At 38.8% G+C, this 23,028-nt stretch overlaps 1 protein-coding gene across 1 annotated transcript in view; it reads left to right on the forward strand.

The window, feature by feature from the left end:
- Positions 1 to 5,271: 5,271 nt before the first annotated feature.
- The window catches only part of LOC113051554 (leucine-rich repeat-containing G-protein coupled receptor 4-like), a 46,706-nt gene continuing 28,949 nt past the window's right edge, over positions 5,272 to 23,028 (forward strand). Inside the window, exons 1-2 of the mRNA XM_026215420.1 lie at positions 5,272 to 5,536; positions 5,705 to 5,988. Of these exons, the coding sequence (XP_026071205.1) occupies positions 5,798 to 5,988 (191 nt within the window). The 5' untranslated portion in view covers positions 5,272 to 5,536; positions 5,705 to 5,797. The remainder of the gene's footprint in view (positions 5,537 to 5,704; positions 5,989 to 23,028) is intronic.

The following is a 23,028-nucleotide window of genomic DNA, read 5'->3' on the forward strand; positions in this document are numbered from 1 at the left end:
GTAAATTCTTATAGTTATCTACATTACATTTAGCTGACACTTTTATCCAAAGCACCTTACAATTGCTATATAGGTCAGAGGTCACACGCCTCTGGAGCAACTAGGGGTTAAGTGTCTTGCTCAGGGACACACTGGTGTCTCACAGTGGATTCAAACCCAGGTCTCTCACACCAAAGGTATGTGTCTTATCCACTGCACCACCAACACCCTAAACAGCTGAACATCTCTATGTAGCCGGCTAGAGTTTGCACACTACCTGTGTGTGACTGTAAATGTTTACCATGCATCTTGAGACAAAACAAAGGCACTGATATATTTTAAGATCAGTCAGAGCAAGTTTATTTCAGTTTAAATAGCTAAAATTTACATTTTAATCTGGGACTAGGCTTAAGCCTCATCTGAGAAACTGGGGGCAAATGTGGCTACTGAGTGTGGGTTTGTGTCTCAGTGACATGTAGTGTCTTGCAGTTGACTGTAATTATGGGCGGTACACTATCTGTGATCAGTAACTCATCACAAATTCATTATAATCTGTAGTTGCCCTGACACTCAGAGCATGTAGTGGTTTGTTGTTTGGTATGGATAATGCCCAGTTTGCCAGAAGAACATTATGTGGTGGCTCTGTGGGCATCTGCTGTGTCTTTTGAGGATCTGGGTTTTAGGAAATGTATTTGTTAGTATTTGAGTAGTGGTTGTGGTGTACTATGCACTCCGTTGCAATTTCATTGATACTGGTGGGTATTTCTGCATTTTGATTAAGTGCTTGTAGAAACTGCTTGTGTGGGTAGGAAAAGCATGACGGTGTGCATGTACAAACAAAATGATGTGTGTACAATGTGCAGAGCCAAATTATAATGTGTTGAGAGAACTCAGAGGCTTGTTTTCCTTTCCTACTCAAATTGGCAGAATACTCAGGTGGTTTATGTTTGCACCTTGCCTATAAGTTAAAAGGCACAATTCTCTGTAAAGCTCTTTTTTCGGAAATATATCTTATATATATATAGTGAAAAGTTACAAATAAATTTGAATTTAATATAAAACGTTTTTTACCTGTTTGCATGTCATTACTGTTGCATTACTGTAATACTGACTAGACAAAAGATACGATGTGATATTAATACAATGTAAATAATTACTATGCAGGTACTAATTGAATATCTTCTGTTGGCTTTAAACCAAGGACAATTTAATAACCAGTTGTTTATTAAAGGGTATTGCCTTTTTAGTTAAGTAAGAGGCATCTGATATCTCTGTTATCCTTAGCATTAAAAGGTTTGAAAAACCCTGTCTTGTGAGACCACCAAGTGTGAGTGTTTCCACTTTTGCTGCCTTTAAACGACGAATCAAACGTCTGCACAGTCCCAAGATGCAGTTCTGAATTTACACCAAAGATGGCGGTAAATGATCGCTTTATGACCTGATCTCCAGTTTTCGCTTGCTATATTGAAGGATCAGTGACATTACTTTCAACTAGGCCGTCTGTTTCTTAGCATTACACGTATTTTGAATATGATCCATTCTACAGTAATTGTTGCAAACCAATGCCAGGGCAGCTTAACACGCTCAAAACTGTGGAGATGATTGTGGACTTCAGGAGAAACCCCCCTGCACTCCCCCCACTCACCATCATGAAAAGCACTGTGACTGCAGTGGAGTTATTCAGGTTTCTGGGCACCACTATCTTTTAGGAACTGAAGTGGGCCATTCACACTGACTCCATTGTAAAAATGCCCATCAGAGGTTGTACTTCCTTCACCAGCTGAGGAAGTTTAACCTGCCACAGGAGCTGCTGAAACAGTTCTACTCCACCATCATTGAATCCATCCTTTGCACTTCAGTAACTGTCTGGTTCAGCTTCTAAATCTGACCTCAGAAAACTAAAGAGGGTAGTCCTGTACTTATCCAGAGTGAGCAAAAGGGCTGGCAATATCACTCTGGACCCCTCACATCCAGCACACTCTCTCTTTGAACTGTTGCCATCTGGTCGACGCTACAGAGCTCTGAACACCAGAAAAAACAGAGACAAGAACAGTTTTTTCCCTCAGGCAATCAATCTCATGAACATTTAACAATAAACACAACTTACACACTTATTTATCTAACACACATACTTAGTGTACACTTACATTTTGCACATAATATACCTGTACATACATAACTGCTTTTTTTTAATATACTGGTCATACAATTGTCAATTTGTATATTGTCACTCCTTACCTACAGTACTTATTTGTATATATGTATTTTTTTTTGTATTTTTTATTATTTTATTATGTGTTTTTTGTTCTGTTGCTGTCATTCTGTTGCATTGCGGAGCTTCTATCACAATATATATATATATATATTTTGCACATTGCACTTCTTTTCTTTCTTTTTTTTTTTTTTGTCCAGGAAATTTAAATTTGTGATTTGATTCTGCTATGAGGGTTTGTTGTGAATTGTGTATTTTCCTCAACAATTTGCATTTGATAAAAATTTCAGCTTAATTGATAGATAAATATAAATTTTGACTCTTGTTTACTTATCATCTTCATCATTTATATAATATGAAGTCTGAATAATAGTCAGGAGAGAAGTAGTTTTCTCAACTATTATCTTTAAGAATTTTAATTATTTAATTCATGATTTTATTTTATTTTTTATTTTATTGATTACTTAAAAAAAATTCATAAATAATAGTAAAATTGTGTATTTTATAATTCCACATACTGTCTGTGGAATTGTGTGGAACGTGGTCTTTTTAGAAGACTGTAATTTAGGCCTTCGCTGTTTGCTAGTTCTGTATGATCTTTGGTGATTATTGGTTCTACCTTCTTTTACCACCACTTGTGTTAATTACAGTGTTTGGGTTTCTTGCAACAACACATAGTTTCTGATTTGTTTTAATGTATTTTTACATTGTAATGTCATGTATTTTTAATCATTAAGCTCTTAAAATTATGACAAGAATGATGGTCATATAATGCCAAATGTAGTACCGTTAAATGAATCTCAAATTTTCTACATTTAATTTTGAACAAGGAATGTCGTTTTTTATCTGTTACTAAATCAGATTCTGTCTTTCTTTTCCCCCCTCATTATCAGTTTTCTTTTTTATAATAAATCGTTATAACAATAGTTGATACTGTATTTTGTGTCTATATCTCCCTCTCCCCATTCACTACTTTGATAACCCTGTTTTGATAGTCACTGTCTATTTGCCGTGGGATCTTGATATGTGCCATTCAAATGTGCTCTCACCCATGTCATTTCCTCTTTGGGTCCTCTATCACAACAGGCTGCACAAGTGCCTTTTCACTGGTTAGTTGTCACTTTTGCTCATGCAAATAGTATTTGCATGAAAACTCATTGCCTCGTGGGCCTTTCCTGCCCTTGAGACTGAGACTGTTGCTGCTGCTGCACATTCCAACAATCAGATCGAACCCCTGAATCAAAATGATGGTCCAGGCCATCAATTATACTATGCATGTCATATTTCCACACTCACACAATCAATTAAAGAAAGTGATGACAGGTTTTGACAAAGGAGCTGGAGGAGCTCCAATGCTCATCTGTTTCCCAAACATGCAAACTTGATGGTGGCTGCTGACATACAGAGCATATGAATTCAACATACCTTATAATTATTCACAAACCCAAAGCAGACATAGCTCTATTAGCGACTAAATCAGAAGAACATCAAAACAATATACTAAAACAAAACATTAATTTGCCAGGGTAACGTCATAAGTTTGACAATGTTAACAATATGGGAAGATTTAATTTTACCCTGAGAGGAGTGCCAGTTCAGTTCAGACCATTTGTAGTTTACTTTTGGTCAACCTAAGATTAAATGCAGCTCCATAGAAAACTATGTCCCTGTAGGTATCTGGGCATTACAGAAATTGTGATAAAAACACTGCAGAATAACATAGTCAAATGCAATAGGATGATAATGGTGTGAGGCGTAGGGTTTGGCAGATAAGATAAAGAGCTACAGTCTGGACAAATATCTGCCTATAAAAGCAAGCTTTAGTGATTTCAGATAAACCTGACGTCAGTGGAGCTTGTATCAAGGAGGTAACATGGAAGAACTTACAAAGCACTCTGGCCAAAAAATTTAACTATATTTTTTTCTCTGTCTCTCTCCTTTTACCCTCTTTAGTTTATGAGTCAGTGCCATGTAATGCCATGGGTGGTGCTGCAATGTGTGTAACTGTGCAGACATTTATGAAAACTTTATTATGGCTTATAATGCTGAGAAATACAGGAGTATTGGCAGACTAAGATAGTTTTTCTCTTATGTTATCACAGACAGTTTGGGCTATTATGCAGGCAGAATGGGTAAAGTGTATATTGAATTCTCTTAGCCTTTTCAAATGCGGCTTAGAAGACTAAACTTTGGAGAGTTCAAGTGGTGAAATATACTGTTAATATCTGCAAACGATGGTTTTAAATATACAATACCTTGCAAAGGTATTTAGACCTTTTTCATTTCACTAAATTATAGATTCTGCATCTGATCCATTATTCTCTTAAAGCTCTTTCACATAAAGCTTTGAATTCTTATTATATCTTAACATTTTATACTAATTTTTGTATACATATGCTCTAACTTTTGTACTCGTCTTTGCTTCTGAAAAGCAAAACAGGCCAGTGTTATGTAGTGCTGTCAGTATAGTTGGTTGGTGCATCTTTTCTTTCTGTGGCTCAAATAGTATAATAGAGCATGCCACCATAGCAATGTCATGGGTTTGATTCCCAGGGAAAGCAAGCACTGATCAAATGTGTATCTTGAGTGTAATGTAAGTCCCTTTGGATAAAAGCATATGCCAAATGCATAAATGCCAGTTTACCTATACTCTGTTCTCAGCAGAACTGTTTGCATTTGTACAGCCTTTATTCCTTTTAGATGTATTTTGGTTAAACTACCTTGAGATGGTAACTTTCTGAAATTGAACAAATAAGACCAGCTGAAATTGGAACTGGAACATTCTGATTGTGTACTCTTCTCTTGAATAATAACAGTTTTTATTATTATTGTTATTATTATTATTATTATTTAATCTGATTCTTGTCACCGTATATAAATAAAGCTTTTGAATATTTTACAGTCATAAGTTTTCTTGCCTTCAGTTTCATACCATACAGATGAAAAATCATTAATATGTAGGTTCGTATTAACATATTCAGCACCTCACTGGCTGTCCTGCAGAGTGAAAGAGAGAGAGAGAGAGAGAGAGAGAGAGAGAGAGAGAGAGAGAGAGAGAGAGAGAGAGAGAGAGAGAGAGAGAGAGACGTGTTTTCTACAGGAAACAAACCAGAGAGGGAGAGAGTGAAAATACTGTTGTAAGCGCCGTGTTTCGTCGCAGTTTTGTGAGTGTTTTCCTGGAAGCCGACGCTTAGCGAATCAGGACAGTCTGGGGCCCCGTTTGTTTAGACCCGGGAATCCAAGCTAAAGGTGTTTATTTGGTGTTTATTTGGAGGCGCGAGGCTCGATACTCCGCGCAGAATGACCGTTGACTGGCCGGATCTGCTCATCGTTCGCGGGCATTAGGTAAGAGCACTTATTTACACCGATTAAGACTGAAGGAAAAGCAGGTAGCATAACGTTTCCTTTGGGGCACTATCAACAATAAAAAGTGCTGTAGCTTCATTAAAGTCCGTTAGCTCGCCCACATCACGTCTAAGTCTTCCGAGAGTCTGATATCATACTTGTTTTTAGGTAAAAAAAGCAACTATCAACACCTCGGTGTGCTGGCGAAACAAACACCACGCATTTGTTTCGAGGGTCTTTTGGGTGGAAAGGAGGAGAGTAATGGCATTGCTGGCCGCCCGGATGCTTATGCTGGGGTTGTGGTGTTGTGCTGCTGCTGCCGCGGGAGAGGGACCGTCCACTCCGGCCACATGCTCTCCGCTGTGCCGCTGCGACGAGGACGGAGGAGCGGACTGCTCCGGACGAGGACTGACCAGCGTCCCCACCGGCCTCAGCGCGTTCACATATTACCTGTAAGTCACCACAGTAACGTTTAACAATCAAGTGCATGCTGGGAACAAGTGCATACTGTTTGTAAAAGCCTAGACATGTTTGGCTCCCTTTTCAAAACGGGTTTCAGTGTCCATTATGTTACACGCTTCTATAACGAATTACTGCAGAAACATCATGTAGCAATCCTCCCAAATAATGACACATGCACTTCATGCAGTTACACAAACTAACAACAACTTGTCTACAACAAGTTTAAAATTGTTTTCCAAAGTCAAGTAAGATCATTGATCATGTAATATCAAACCACGAGAAACTGTCCTGTGACTCAGAAACACACCTGTTTAGACTACACTTTCATACACATGTTTCATACACATCATAGCTGTAAGAAAGAATGTAACCAAATATTAAGGATTAGAGGCGGAAATCCACATTGAGAAGTATGATTGTTGCATTTAGATAAATGTCTTCTATATGAAAAGTCTGGCAGTTGTTTTTAGACTGAAATTCATTTGAGAGATTTTTGGCTTTGTAGCTCAAAGTCCATCTTGGGCTGCTTTTGGGTACTTTGTGTGAGCGTAGCAGACTGAATGAGGTATGACCCAGACTGGTAATATAGAGAGGGCTGCTCATCCATTATTAACTACAGGCAGCCTTTAAAACCTCACCAGCCTGCTTTTAAACCCATGCAATATAAAACGGTAGATTGTGCCAGTTATTTATATTTTGAGGTGAGTTGGGGTGCTTTTCTATGAATAGTGCTGTCCACAAATGACTTTCTCAGCAGTCTGAGTTTATTTTATATAAAATAAAACACAGCAAAGAACAAGTGTCTTATCATTTATTATACTTCACAGCATTAAATTACAATTAAATTAAATGTATGCATTTAGCAGATGCTTTTATCCAAAGTGACTTACAGTGTATTCAGGCTATCAATTTTTACCTATCATGTGTTCCTGGGGAATCGAACCCACAACCATGCACTTGATAGCACAATGCTCTACCAATTGAGCTACAGGAACACGATTATACAGCATTATACATCACCATTTATCCGTGACCAACAAAGTTGATCTGCCGTGGTACAAGTCATTGTGGAGATTGAAAGAATTCCATCTTCTCTTGTTCCATTTTAATCTCCTTTTTGTAGTTTTAAATAATGATTTAATGATTTGATATTTATTTGCCGCCGTCAAGGCTATAATGTTTCTCTGACGAGCGGCTTCTTATTTGGCCTTTGTCTTGGTACTGCAGGTTACACTAGCAACATGACTAGCGGTCTGCATGTGTGCTGCACGTCAACGCGGACAACAACGCAGAAGTATAAATGAAAACTGATTCATAGCCTACGGCGTAGGTCAGACACAGAAGTATAAATCATCCTTTAGGGTTTAATTCACACATAGGACGATAACTATAATGCTAACTGTATTAGCGTCCGCATAAATGAATGGTAACATTCTTTTTGATAGTATAAGCATTTGTGCCATCTGCAGTTGTGCCATCTGCCAAATTAATTTCTCAAACTCATTAAACTCAGGTGGATTCTTTCTGATTGGTTGTCGTGTGTTCATAAGCAGGACAAAAATTGGTATGAAACTCAGTGGCATCGTTTTTCTGTGTTGTTATTATTACAGCTGGAGTGTTGACTTCTCTATTCTTATAGAATTAGAATGGTTTTTAAAACTTTGTAGTTATCATTATAGTTATCATCCTTGGTGAAATGTTCAGATTGCGTTTGAGAGGGGTGTCTTTTCACTGTTGCACTGTGGCGAGGACACAGCTGTACGTGTCACTAAGTGTGAAAGTTCCGAAACTGAAGCTGTAGAACTAGTAGAAAGTGATGACACAGGAGAACTCGTCCACAATATCCACTGACCACCACACATATCCACCGTCTGCTGCCATCAGCTCCCATGCCCACACACATGAGAGCGACTTCAGCGCTAGATTTAGCTTTCAGATGCTTTTAGTGGCTTTTTTCCATATAATGTATATACTGACAAACCTAGTGACTTTTTTGGATAAACCTTATCTATGATTCAGTTAGAAGATGTCATGATTAATAATATGATCAATAAATTAGTACAAAACACTGACTGACTGTTTGGAATTATAAATATGAGCATAGCTTGTCTGTTAAGCATAGCTTGTCTGTTGTCTGTTTTTTTTTTTTGTTACTCAGACTCAGTCAGTGTGCTGCATGAGACAAAAAGTAATATAGCCAAAACCACCACCGCTCAACATGCATCTACTGTATATGCATGTTGATTTTATCAGACAATGCCACGATTATAAATGAGGTTAACATGTAATAATGGGTCGTATTTTGTCACTATTTAGAGTGGAATTTTTCAATGATATTCACAGTAAAATAGGGCATTCTAAGTAAATCTACTGCAGTAGACTATTTCCTCTCAGTCAGTAGAAAATGTGGTTTACACCTGGTCATGCACGGAAAAAATAAATAAATACCGTCATTTACAGTGAAACTGGTATAATTTTGAAAAATACCTTGATAATAATTTTTGGTCATACCACCCAACATTAGTTTGATGTCTCCCTGGTTGACTTTGAGAACTTTTTTATCAGAATTATTTTTATCAGTTTTTTCATCTGTCTTTATACAAAAAGACTGGTTTATTGCTGGGCTGAGCCAGGGCCGATGTCTGTGGCATGCGTGAATCACATCCCTCATTACACTTTACCAGCATTTATTGTGTTTTCACTCTGTTGTCATTAAGTGTGGTACTTCTCTGCCAAAGAAAGAAACGCGTCTGGAGGCAAGTGTTTACTCTGCAGCTCTCTCTTGGAGCCCGTACATTTTCAAAACAGCTTGACCGGGCTCTTGAAATATCTCTGCCAAGCTGCAGCATGTAACCCAATGCCAAGCTAAGTCCAGTCTGGAGAAGCGATAAAGCCAGAAATAAAGCCACAGAGTTAACACTAGTGGTGGCAGTGGCCATCCTTGATATCAGTGAATTATATGCAAATGGGGACTGCATTAATAGGCATCAGCAGGATGCTAACCCTCCGTTTTTTTTTTTTTTTTTTTTAAACCTGTGAAACATTATCATTATTAAAATCACGTTGGTGTGCTTATTGACCAATATGAAATATGAGGCCACATACATTATTGTATTGTTTAGAGTTGGCATGAAATTAATTTATTTTTCTTTTTTTGGATTAATTTGTTACACAGATGTGTCACAATGTGGAAAAAAATCTGTCACTACTTCTGCTTCATCATGATTTGGTATGAGAGTTTATTCTGAAAGCTATTTTAGTGATGAACATTGTCTGTATGTGAACAGTTTGTGTTTTAGCAGAGCCCTGTTTTTCATTAAACGCACATTACTGATCAATCCGTGGGTGATGTTGAGCAGATGACAGGACATCTGTCAGTCAGTCTATGCAGTAATAGTCATGAGCTGTGAAATGTGCTGCCACCGTTCCAGCCGCATTTCTGCATCCGGCTGCATGGGCCCACTGCACGCTTAACTGCATTTCTGGTATTTATTTATGTAATTTATAATAGTAGGGCAGTTCTCTCTGCCCGTCCTCTGGGTTGCTTTCAGCTGTCGCCACACTGTCTCTCCCCGCAGAGAAGAACAGAACTGGAGAATTAGCGAGAGAAAGGACAATAGAGGGAGGGAGTTGAAGTTTCAAGTTTATAAAAGTGTTAGAGAAAGAGTGTAGACACAGTCTGGTTGATCATTATTCTCCTAGTCCTGATAGCAGCCCTCAGTCTTGTGGGGTTAGTGTAGTTTGCTCACTTCAACAGGTTGTTGCGCAATGCTTCAGGTTAATCATACTCTGTTCAGGCGGAGTATCGAAGCAGTGCAAGCGAGAGACTTAGCACCAGCTTAAGAAACAAATATGCACTGTAGTATCGCTCCACACCAGAGAAACTTTGACCTTGACTGAGCTGTATGGGCGGATGTAACTATATACTTAACTCCCAATGCAAGTGGTTCGTAGCTTATAACACTCTACTTTCGATCAAATGGCCTTCACAATGTTTTAACAAGCACCTCATAAACATTTATCTTATGTTGTATAGGGAGAGAGGAGATATGCGTATCTGATGTTGTTGAAAACGTATTACTTGAATTTATTTGATCATTTTTGTCTTTTTATTTTATCACACCCTTAAAAATGAAAATTCTTGATTGCTATTTATGGTTCCTTAAGGAACCTTTAACATCGATGGAACCTTTTCATTCTACAGAAGGTATTTTACAGTGGAAAAGGTTCTTTAGATTATTAATATGTTCTTTTAAGAACTGAAAGGTTCAGTAGACGTTAAAGTTTCTTCATGGCGCTATCAAGGCCAATCAGGAACCTTTATTTTTAGGAGTGTAGATGGCATCATTGCAAAAACCCCTTCTGAAACCTTTATTTCTAAGGTTGTAAATGTCTTCATTTTTGTAATGGTTGTTAGTTTTTTGACCTCTGTTATTTACTTTATCGGCATAAAGATACAGTAACCTTGTTACTGACTAAAATGATCATAAAAAATAAATACAAATATTTTTTAAATTTTCCTAGCTTTTTCACTTCTTCCATTACTTGTCTTGTTCTTATCTAGTAAGTTTAAACTATGCATTTTTTTTTTGTTCAGATTCAATGGCATGTCCTTCGTAGTTCTTTACTTTTGGTCCTTGATACTTTTCAGTCTACCTTGCCTGTTTTTGGTGTCCCCTCACCCTGGCTGAAAGAATTTCCATTGTGTATGTGTATGTGTGTATGTGTGTGTGTGTGTGTGTGTGTGTGTGCGCACTGGTTTAGTGCAGTGGGGATATCCCCCCTTAAACTGTCCACACGGCATTAGCCCACTCTTGTCTCAGCCTCAGTAAAGCCCTTCAGCATTGAGGAGCTGGAATGTGCCTTTGTGTCCCATTAACAAAACAGAGACGCCATGTTCTTTTCCATCTTAAAGGCTGTGAGAAGGGTTGCATGTCTACAAGCTCAGTCAGATGGAACCGCCTGCCCAATTTTTCCACACCTTTCCCTGTCTGAATGTATAGAGCGATTAGTGATAGCTTTTTTTCACATTCACCTCCAAAGACAATACATTTCTGTGCAGTCGGGGTACGTGACAGTAAGCGACTGTAAGGTTTTTTGAGAGATTTAATATGAAACAGAGGATAAAAGTCTGTCGATGGTCTTTCTTTTTTTTTTTTTTGAGAACACCACCAGAGAAAGTCACACAGTTTTGTCGAATCTGTCAGATAAAATTACTTGGTGAAAATGTTTAGTTGAACCAGAGCAATGCTTTATCTGAAGATGTATGCCTCAGTGATGCACAGATGATTTACAGCACTGATGTTATGAGGTGAATTGGGATAGTTCAGGATAAAGGTTGTTTTATGTACATGAACACAGGCAGCCTTCAGTCATACCTGCCGCGCGCACACACACACACACACACAGGTCATGAGAAAAACTCTGGAGGAGAAGAGGGCCCTCTGTGTTCAGAGTTCTGGCAAATAATCCCTCAGCCGTTAAAAGTGAAGCCTCATGAATGTCTGTGACTGCATTTTTTCAAGAACAACGTTGTGTATCCATTTCGAGTTCCAGACATTTAACTTACCAGGGCTTGAATTTCGGCGCATTGTGGGGATTGTGGGGATTGCACTTAATTCTACTGATTCCCACAGTTTCCATTCTTGTCAGATCAGAATCAGAAAGAGCTTTATTGCCAAGTATGCTTGCACATACAAGGAATTTATTTTAGTGACATAAGGTTCCAGTACACAGAGATAACAGCAACACACAGAAAAAAAATTACAAATATGTAAATATAAAGATAAATATTGCAAAATCTAGGCAGGCTGGTGTAACCCCATCTGGGCCTTGTGCCTTTCTTCTTTTGTTGTTCCTGAAGACCTTTCGCACATCATCCTCACAGATTTGAAGAGCAGGAGGTGGGGAGAGGGGGATTGCAGGAGATGTTAACGGTTGTGTAGAGAGATGGTCAGAACGGGTGTGAGGGGTTTCAAATCTACAATAAAACTCATTCAGGTTGTTAGCAAGTTGTTGATTTGCCTTGATTGTGCAGGGGTATGGTGTCTTGTAGTTTGTGATGGCTCTCAGACCTTTCCACACTGAAGCTGATTCATTGGAAGTGAACTGATCTTCCAACTTTTTAGCGTAGGTCCTTTTAGCAACTCTGATCTCTTCATTCATTGTGTTCCTGGCCTGATTGTACAAGACTCTGTTCCCATTTCTGTAGGCATCTTTTTTGGCCTGACGCAGATGTCTGAGTTTTGCTGTAAACCACGGCTTATCATTGTTGAATGTTAAATGTACGTCATTGATACGCTACAAATGGCATAATTATGTGTTGAAGTAGGCGGGAACGAGAAGAGCCACTCACATCAGTATCCCGACGCCATGGCCAAAAACCTTCTTTTTAATTTTCTTCTTAAAACGAGAAGATTGTAATTTTGCTGGCTCCGTTGGTGAAATAACTTTAATATTGCAAAAAGAGCTCCGGTGTTGACTACACTGTTGTTGACATCTATGTTTAACGTTAACTACTTCTGCTAACAACAAGTGACGCCGTTCACCGTTGAGTACTCTTCTGCGCATGCGGGTCACTTCTGGGTCATTTCACGTTCACACAGGAGATCACAAAAAGTCGCATTTAATTGGAAATGAGAACGGCCTTGCAAAAAAAACAAAAAATCGGAATTGAGCATTAAGCCCTGCAGTGTGAACGTAGCCAAAAACACTCAAATCAGTGAGGTCGAAACAGGCTTTTAATGCACACTCTGTTTCATTGGTCCATCTCTTTACAGTCTTTACTACAGGTTTAGCAGATTTAAGTTTTTGCCTGTAGGTTGGTATAAGATGAACCAGGCAGTGATCAGAACGTCAGAAAGCTGCTTGTGAAACAGAGTGAAATGCATTCTTTAGTCCAGTATATTACTGTCTCTGATGGGACATGTACCATGCTGTCTGTATTTTGCCAGTTCACTGGAAAGATTTGCTTTATTAAAGTACCTAAGAATGATTAAAACGGAGTCTGAGTGTTGTTGTTCTGTCTCTGTGATCTGATCAGCGAGTTTCTGTAAGGCTGAGCTCACGTGCGCTTGCGGAGGAATGTAAACACTCACAAGACTGAATAAGTGAAACTCCTGCGGAAAATAGTACGGCTTGCAGTTAATGAATAATACTTCTACATCAGGACAGCACATCATCTTTAACACAGTTACATCTGTAAACCACCGTTCACTGATGTCAAAGCATGTCCCGCCGCCGCGCGATTTCCCTACTGATTCTGCATTGTGATCTGCTCTAAACAGCTGAAAGCTGGGCAGATGGAGCGCGCTGTCCAGAATGGTGTCATTTAGCCAGGTTTCTGTAAACACAGAGCAGCAGAGTATGAGAAATCTTCATTTATCGGAGAGAGCAGCAGAAGTTTGTTTATTTTGTTGGGTAGAGAGTGGAGATTTGGCAAAGGGATTGTTGAAAATCCTTAGAAATTTGTGTCAGCAGCTCATAAATAGAAGGCGGCAGCAGTTTATTGTCAGGGATTTTTTGCGTCATGTCGTGCCACATCCAGTGTAGACAGCATCACTGACTATAGTGAGTTCTATTGACTGATCTATATAATGAATCTCTATAATAGATCAGTGATTCTATATTATTTTATTGCACCGTGCTGTTCGCATCTGGTGCAGACATGGTTTTAGGAATCATTAGTTGTTTTCCCTAAGGATTCACGGTTCGGGCACACCTCCCCCTCACCCCCACTCGCCACTGCCAATGTCATCATCTGTCATTCATTTCCAATGGAGAGTACGGGAGCTGCATGGATGACAAACTGTTGATTTCATAAGACAATATGATTTATATTCCGATTTTACTCAAAACTCACTTTAAAAAAAAACACTATCGAGGGTTTGCAACAAAAATCTGTAGAAAATAAATAGAAATCATGATTCTGATATCTGAGCAATACGTTTTAAAACGAACATGCAAAAGTGTAAAATGTAGCCTAACAGATGTGTAAACTGAAGACTTTTTAAGCTTTATTAAAAATATTTGCACGGATGTATTGTGCTGGTTACATTTTGTTCCTTTGTGCAGGGGCTCAGGAGGTGGGTCTTTTGAGTTTGTGTAAACATCAACAAACATTTTTTTTTTTTTTGATAATGTAATTTTGTTAAAATTGATTTCATAAAATTGGTATTGAAAAAAGTATAGTTCAAAGTCAAGGTATGGGTATCAGTTTTGATATCGAAACATTTTGAACGATACCCAGCGCTACTCCAGTGCACTGCGCCAGTCTGTAACGTCATAACTGATCGCTGCTCGATCGCTCTGTTTGGCCGGAGCAGCATCTCAACCCTGAAAGCCGACTAACCCCAAATAAATAAACAAACACCCAAAAAAAAAAAAAAACAAGACAAAGACAAAGACAGCACATCAAAATAAGTGCAGTGTGAATGTGTGAAATGTCCAGGGTTATAAATACTGACAGAAGGACAGAAGGGAAGAAATGTTTCAATATGTCCATGTGTCATCGGGATCACCTGCTCCTCCAAAAGCAGAAACAGCAGCAGGGGAAATGAGAGTGGATGGTGAATTGTGTGTGATAAGGCCAGCTTTGTTATAACCCCATTGCTTAGTAATGACGGTGCAGAAGAAGGCGGCAAAATTGCTAGCATTGCTCTTTTCACTTTTATATTTATGTCTGCCTTATGAATGTACAGTGAATGCTCTAAAGAAGGCTAAAAGTGAACATAAATGAGATGTACAGCTCTCTGCTTGCACCGTGTCAGTCACGCTCATCAGAAAACGTACCCCAGACCACCCATTTTAAGCAGACACCGGTATAATAATTCCAGAGTTTGAAAGACAGCATTCACATAATCCGAACGTACCGAACTCTGTCATCAATCAAACCCAGGTGCGCACAAAATTGAAATCATGAAAGCACCCTATTAGAACTGAAAACTTTAAGTGGAATTGAAGCTGAAATGGTTGATCTTTGTGATTCACATACCTAATAAAATCTGTCGCTCTCTGTCTTTTCCTTCTTGGTGCCTTGGTGGTTTTCTTTCTCTTCCCTCTATGTTTGATGAGCATGAACGATGACTTATGATGATTAGAGAGACTCGTTACTGCTTTTCTCTCACTCAGAAACGGTGGGTGTGGGACAAAGAGAGAGACTGTTAGGCTGCCAGAATTTCTTAAAGCATTGGGAATGTTTACACATGCAGCACTCAGACCTCAAATCAGGCCTTATTGGCCATGTCCTTGTTCCGTGGATTTCGTCTCATGTGGAGAAAATATCCACCAAATGTCCGCTCTGCTGTGAGGAATGATGAGGACTGGATTAGTGGACTGACAAGTAGTCCCTAGTAGGAGTCAGACCGGAGATGAGCTCTAATCCAAGGTTTGAATGTGTTGTGTTCGCCGGTGGTTAGACTCCTTGAGAAGAGTCCAGCAGCTGAAGAAGTGTGGATGTCTTTTCTTTCCAGCTATTCCAAGGAGTATTTAACATGGCACCTCTCCTCCTCGCCGAAAGTTTGAATGTGTGTGGTCCTACGCAGTGCCACTTGGCTGGCATTTCCTCTCTGTCCTGTGCATGACTCACAGTGATCTTGAGTCACAGGGTCCATCATTGCTCTATAGCAGCACACTTTCTGACCTGTAGATGACCCCCTCGGGTCCCCTGCATCTGTCCACACGCTGCCCCTGCCAATGATTTGTGTGTGTTTATGAGTGTGAGAGAGACAGAAAAGCAGAACGTGTTGAATTTATTTATACTGAGCTGATGATACATTATTTCTAGAGGGCAGTAAAATAAACATTTATTCCCATTTTCTTCCTCATTTCAAAAACCTCTGCTGTCTCCTTGTCTGTGTGGCATGTCATATTTAAGCCAGTCATGCTTCATTTTGTGTTGCTATTTTTAAGAGTTTGCAATATTTTGTGTGTGTGTGTGTGTGTGTGAGAGAGAGAGAGAGAGAGAGAGAGAGAGAGAGAGAGAGAGAGTTATGTCAGGACTTTAAAACTTTTTTGTCAGAGTTTAAAATGCTTAAGGTATGTTCACACTGACAACAGCCAGCGTGCAATAATAAAACAGTAATTATTTTGTATGAGATTTAAGTTGCAAATCTACACACCACACAGAGGGGGAAATGAGCAACATACTACTGCAAGAATTATATCAGCTACACACAGAAAATATATTTTCTTCAAAAAAAAAAAAAACTGTGTGCACAGTCAGTATTTCACAGATTTATTTATTTATTTTCAGTTGACCATGTCCATTCAGCAGCCATTTATAATTACAGTATGATTAACTGAGAAAAGTAAAAAATACAATTCCATACAGAAGTCTGAAATCAGTACTGAATTTTCTATCAAAAACAGTAATATTTTAAAATGTTAGTACAACAAAAATATCTATTTTAAATTTTTTATAAATTGTAAAATGTCATTTATTTCTCCGATGGTAAAGCTGAATTTTCAGCAGCTTTACGCTGCTGTGTCACATGAAATCATTCTTCAATGCTCAAGTAACATTTCTTATTAATATAAATTTGAAAACCTTGATATTTTTACAGTAACCTTAATGTATTTTTTCAAGATTCTTCTGTTCAAAAAACATAATTTATTTGAAAATTCTTTTTTTATTTGAATTGTAAATGTATTTCACCCGATCAGTGTAATACATTATTGCTAAATGAAAGCATTAATTCCTTTAAAAAAATATTTTAGAAGGATAGTGTATATTGGTAACATTTTATGAAACTTTGATTTTTCATTAATAAAAAAAAACATTTTTAATGCTTAACATAAGTGGTTTATAAAAAATCAAATACATTAAATTTCAAGGCATTTATAACTTGAATGCATTTTAACTTATCATATGTGGTGGCTCATGAATATTTATTAAGCTGCTTAGTAATTTTCACTTTCAATCACTCACACTTAGTTTAATAGTTTTAGACTTGTCAAAGGGTCCTAGAGAGTATGTGTAGAGAAGGCAGGACAGAGCATGTAGTAAGGCAGTGAAGAGGCCCCTCTGTAATTGATTGAAGTGCTGAATTCTAGCCAAAGCCAGTCTGATTCACTGTGTTTGGTCTAAACCAGCTGAGAGACTTGCAAGGACAGCCGGACACTCCCTCCGACTCACTCCATTCACACGCTTGAATTCATCTCCCTCTTCCAGAAATGAAAGGTTGTAGGTGTTCGGAGAGATGGTCATGTGATTATTTAGAGATCGTTCATGGTCGATAGTGTTGTTGGGATGCAGGGAGGTTGTCTTGGCAGTTAATGGGTTTGTTTAATGTGAGCTTCCCGGTGAAGCCTCGAAGAAGGCCATCTGCTGCGTTAGAAACGCCTGTCTCCCATCACATCGTCTTTTTCCAATGGATACCAGACAAATGACAGGATGGGGATCAGTGGAAAGAAATGAAGTGGAAGGATGGACAGAGAAATAGAGGGAGAAAGATGGGCCGAATGATAAACAGAAGGGTATACTGAGTGATATGAACTGGGAAAGCACTGAGTCACGCACACACAGGCCTACACATTCTGTCTCTTAGTGTCACAACACACACAGACACGCAAATAGGTGCAGCCATAGACAGGTCTGTACACACACTCTTGCTGGAAGGTGGGAAGCCTCTCTGGTCTCACTGGAATGTGAAATGGCTTCCCAGAAAACTGGTTTATTTGGGTTTTGTTCCCATCAAGCTTCCATCCAGCTCAGCTCACCTCTCCAGAGAGAAAGAGAGGGAAGGCATGGACCAGTTTGTGTTGGAGTACTGTGAAAATGAACTGGCTGGCCATAAGATGTGCTGGTTTTTCTAAATAGTGTCAGTATCTAACCCTTATGAGAGGCAACTTACATTAAGGTGGTGCTGTCAAATGCTGTCTTTGACATCTGGACAGCACTAACTGCCAAACATTAGCAAGCATTTTATATTAAACAACTGCTATTTTAAGCGGTTTGAGTTATCAGCTGATTAATGTCAGATATTGGCAAATATTCTTTAGGGGAGGAATGTTTCCTTCTCACCAGTTTGTTTGTTTTTTGTAAATGTAAAAGTACATTTCCAATTTTTGTAGCAGACTGACGTAGACTGTTAACTTCAATTTTGATCATACATACAATGAACTTGCGTAATTTAGATCATTGCAGATTACTATGTTTTAATAAGAGTACTGGAAAATTGAGGGATTTACAGTCAGGAAAAGTTTTGAATGTTTTATGTTCATTTTTGAGATTGAAGAATTCCTAATTTACTTTGGAGACTATAGTAAAGAAATAGGTCACCCATGACTCTGTTATCATTTACCACTTTCATCTCAATCCAATCCAAAATGCTTTTTTTCCATCTGGATGTGGACGTAAAAACATGAGATGTTTATTATCACTGCTGGTTTGGTGTTCAAGGAACATTTCTAATTATTATCATTGTTGCAAACGTTTGTGCTGCTTGTGAAACCAGAATTGTCACCATTCTTTGAGAATCCTCCTCAGGATCCTTTCTAAATAATAATGTTCGCGTTTATTATTTATCACTGGTGTATTGTTTTGTATTTTTACTTTTTTTATGATGGTGCTTTTTTGTTATTTTTGGAGCCATTTATAACCAATGTCATTAAATGGAAAAGAGCAGCCTGGATATTCTGCAAAACAATTTAAATGGTGTTTCTCACAATAAAGAAATTGAAATGGGCTCAGATTAAAATGAGGGCGAGTATATTATGACATAATTTGAATTTTTGTGTGGAATATGTTGTTAAGTCTGTTTAGTTAATTCTGATTGGAAAATGTAATGTATTTGAGAACACTTTAGTTTGCATTTGAGTAAAAGTGAAGAGTTTACATTTGAATGGTTTCCTCTTGGCAAACTTTGCAGTCTGACTCCAGTGTGGATCAGTGGTGTGTTCAGCCTTGTCCATATCTCCTTACAGATAAACTATCAGCACAGCCCCAACACACTTACAGCCATGGTGTTCCTCTGGAATTAGCGGCTTAATACACTTCCTTTCTCGCATTCCTGCTGTCTTTCTCTTTCTGTAAATCCGTTGCTTTCTCTCAGACTCAGAATTGTTTTTATGGGTTGACATGTTTGCTCTCAAGGCTGAGTGTTTGTGTTAGAGCTCACGTGAGGGAATTGGCTTCTTGCTCTGCGACTCCAGAACTGTAGCGCTTCTTTGAGCTGCCTGTGTGTTGATGAATATATTTAATTTTTTATCGTTTTGATTTATTTATTTACTTATTTGTAGGCTATAAGTTATGCGTGCCTGTGTGTGGTCATCTTCTCTTCTTTTAGTATTGGGCAAGTCTGTAGTTTTTTAGGAGCTCAGGTAGTTTAGTTCGAAGAGGGTTTAGACTGGAACTCATTACTCAGAGTTTAAATCTCATGCTCTGCGTCAGACGGCACTCTTTTCCCAAACATTTTAAGAAAAACATTTAAGTGCTGTTTTCCCAAACATTTAAAGATCCAAATGCAGTGTTTGGATTCATATACAGCTTATATGAGGCCATCACGCCTGTCTTTCTTAAAGAAAAAGTCCCTTTCCCTGACCTTGTGAGCCAATCTGTTCACTTATCTTCCCGCTTTTATTTTTTGTAGCTTCATGGTTCAAACCATACAGTTGTCTACTTGAATGGCAGACAGTTTGCCGGAGCTTAAATATGACTCAGACTTCTCTCTTGTGTAGAGAAGGAGAGGAATTTGTCAGGCATGACCTCATCCAGTGTTTAGTGTTCATTCTCTACTGTATGTAATGCTGAAGGAAAAACAAATCATCAGGCTTGTGAGAAGAGACTATTGTGCTTCAAATTTAGGGTGGGGGTCCTGCTTGAAAGAACAAAACCCTATAACTATAAACAACTCTGGCCTTGAAACACAGTGCAGGATAGAAGGTATTGCACACAATTTTAATCAATCCCACAAGCTGGGCATTCAGAGGCATTCTAGCCAAGCAATCTGTCTTATTTGGATTATATTACATTTCTATTAAATTATATACAATGAATAAATAGAAAGAACCCTATGAATTGGCTGAATAAAATGAGATGTACTGTAGTTCCTTGTGAGAAACATTTAGATAAACTAGGACAGAAAGTGTCTTTATTTCATGAGCACACGTCCATGTTTAATGCACACACCCTTTTTAGGCTTGAGCCTTAAGAGACATTTGCAGGGCTGTCAATCAAAATGGAGTTGTCACAGAAAAGCCTCGCCTTTCTTGGCCTGAAAGCCAGCCGGTGAACGAGACCCACCCATGCCCCGACACACGCACACCACATCTACAGGCCTCATCATGGGGCAGGCTGTGGCTGGGAGCGGGCTGGCCCTGCTGTGATGTGGGGCTCTGTGGGCAGCTGCGGCCACCGAAAGGCCTGCTGCGGTGCTGGTGTGGTTTGCCGACACGCGGATGCTCCCATGTTTCACTGATGCAGTGGAAATGTAAAAGTTACCCCTCAGAATCTTAGCAGAGGAGTTTAGGAGCCCACGGAGAGCAGCTGCATTTGAATACTTTCCTGCAAGTGCTCAGAAACAGGCTTTGCTTGACCATTTAACTCACTCAGATAACTATACATATTAAGTAACGCCGCAAACGTGCCCGTGCTAACGTGCTAATTGCAATTTCCCCAGCCTAATTACTGATCTTGTCGGTTGTTACTAAGAAGAGATATCAGTAATCCTTTTTAATGATAATTTCGTATGCTATTTAAATGTTGTTGTTTTTTTTACATAATCATTTTCATATAAATATGTTCTCTAAAGAATAAACCCCAAAATATTTGTAATATTATTTAACTGAGAATAAATGTTTATTCGAATATCTGTGTGTTGCTGTGTGTGTTGATTAATTAATTGGTATAGTATTAATTAATACACTGATTAACTGAAGAGTATTGGGTAAATTATTATACACACACACACACACACCAGTGCTGTCAATCTATTAAAACATTTACTAATTAAACACACTTTTTTTGTGATTAATCCCACCTAACATATTTTTTTTTTAAATATACATTTATATTGCAATACTTTTACATTCTCTCTTCAAATTAATGAAGAAACGACATGAAGAAAGTATATATTTAATATTTGTTTAATGCCATTTTTTTATGATCGAAGGTATCCCTCATAGCAATACTACTGATGTCTACAGATCCATTGACTATACCCATTCAGAGAGCTATACATTCGAACATTTATTAGACTTTACAAAGTAACAACTTTTAATTTAAGTAAACTTAAAACAGTCTTCACATAAATCTGTTATAATAAATGTCATATTTAGCTATCTGTGACCTTCAGCAAGTAGGAAATAGACAGAAATTAAATAAGGTTATCCAACACTAAATCCTAAATTAAATATAGACGAATCCTTAAAGCTACAAAAGTTATTGATTTCCTCTCTTTTCTTTTCTTTTGTTCTTTGATGAACAGACATCTCAGCAGCTGGTTATTAGGTTATTATAGCTACTTTAAGAGCCGCCCCTGCCGAACATGACCCGGCTCTGACACTCATTGTATTTTCTCACAACTCTTTACCTTTTCTGACCCACCTCAGGTCTTAAAGTCTCTACTCTTGAGCTGAAGAGTTGAATCGGGTGTATTAGATGAGAGAGACCGTTCTGAGCTGCTCCAGGACAGTTTTGAAAACCACTGCATTTCAGACACATGTTTTTAAATGTGACTCGTAGATAACAGATACATGCATGCATGCTTTTAAGACCGCTTTAATCACCTTTTTGGTAACTTACTGATTTAACTGACGACATAATTAAGACATTGCATGCTCGTAGTTTCTTTTAATATGAAATGATATAGACATACATTGCCGCATTTGTGTGTGCAATTGAAGAGCACATTTGCCCCTGAGTGTTCAGTCAAAGACAGACAGGCTTGTTGTGCTTCTTTCAGAGCGATTAAGACAGAGCATTTCACGTTAAGCTCTGAAATAATACATGTTGTTTTAGAAAAAGGGAAGGAATCTATCCTGATAGAAAATAAGGCTGTCATTCATAAATCAATGTTCTCTGTCCTATAGCATGAGTTTAACTAGGCTTCTGTCTCTTTCCTGCTCTATTTCTGTTACTCTTGCTGACAGGAAGAAAATCTGCAGTGCTCTGTTGAGACTTGACATGTTCCTGAGCTCTCCTAAAACAAGGCTTTTCTTCTTCCTTCCATGTTTGTAGTATGCATTTTCCATTCAGTCACGCTCCATCTGTAGCGCTTAGGGTGGTCCTTATTTGTAGTCCTCAAGTTAGCATTTTAATGACAATGCCAAATTGTATCTGCCTTTGCAAGCTGAGATCTTCGACTGTTTGAGCATGTTGCAGGATTTCACCTTCACAATACCCAAAATGTATATTACATTCTATTTCTGTCCTTCAGCTTTAAAACAAGAGTAGAACTTGTCTCACACAGTCACAAACACACAACTCTTTAAGAGCACAGGCTATCAGACTCCTAGGATAGAGTTTCCATCGGTAACGGCTCCAGTAGGCCTCTGTCTCCATCCCTGTCTTTGTCACTGCAGTGCGGCCCCTGGCCCCTAATGAGGAAACCTGCTACTCGGGGATAGAGATCACATTTGCAGACCCAAACACACATACACATAGTCTTCTTTCTCTCTCTCTATCTCTCTCTCTCTCGCTCTCTCATCCTGCTCCCAGGCACCTCAGCCAAAAGACTGAGAGAGTTTGTAGCAGGGTGAAAGGCTGCAGGCATGGAAGAGTGTGTGTGTGTGTGTGTGTGTGTGTGTGTGTGAGTGCGTACAGGAGGAACAGGACTGTCAGTAATACATAATGTATCCAGAGGACCACCGGGACCGCTGCACAAATAGGGGCCCAGGGACACCACCAAGAGTGAAAGAGAGGGAGAAAGAGTGAGTGATAAGGAGGAGTGTTCTGGTGGTACATGGTCCATTGAAAGCTGCCTGAAGGGTAATTGGATAGGGCAGGTAACCTGTGGATGCCCAAAAAAAGTTAGCGGAGCGATGGAAGGTCATAGCTGCAGGGGGGCAGGGAGGCCCCTTTCGGTGTGTGT

This window comes from Carassius auratus, chromosome 32 (genome assembly GCF_003368295.1).
Source record: "Carassius auratus strain Wakin chromosome 32, ASM336829v1, whole genome shotgun sequence".
Classification (NCBI taxonomy): domain Eukaryota; kingdom Metazoa; phylum Chordata; class Actinopteri; order Cypriniformes; family Cyprinidae; genus Carassius; species Carassius auratus.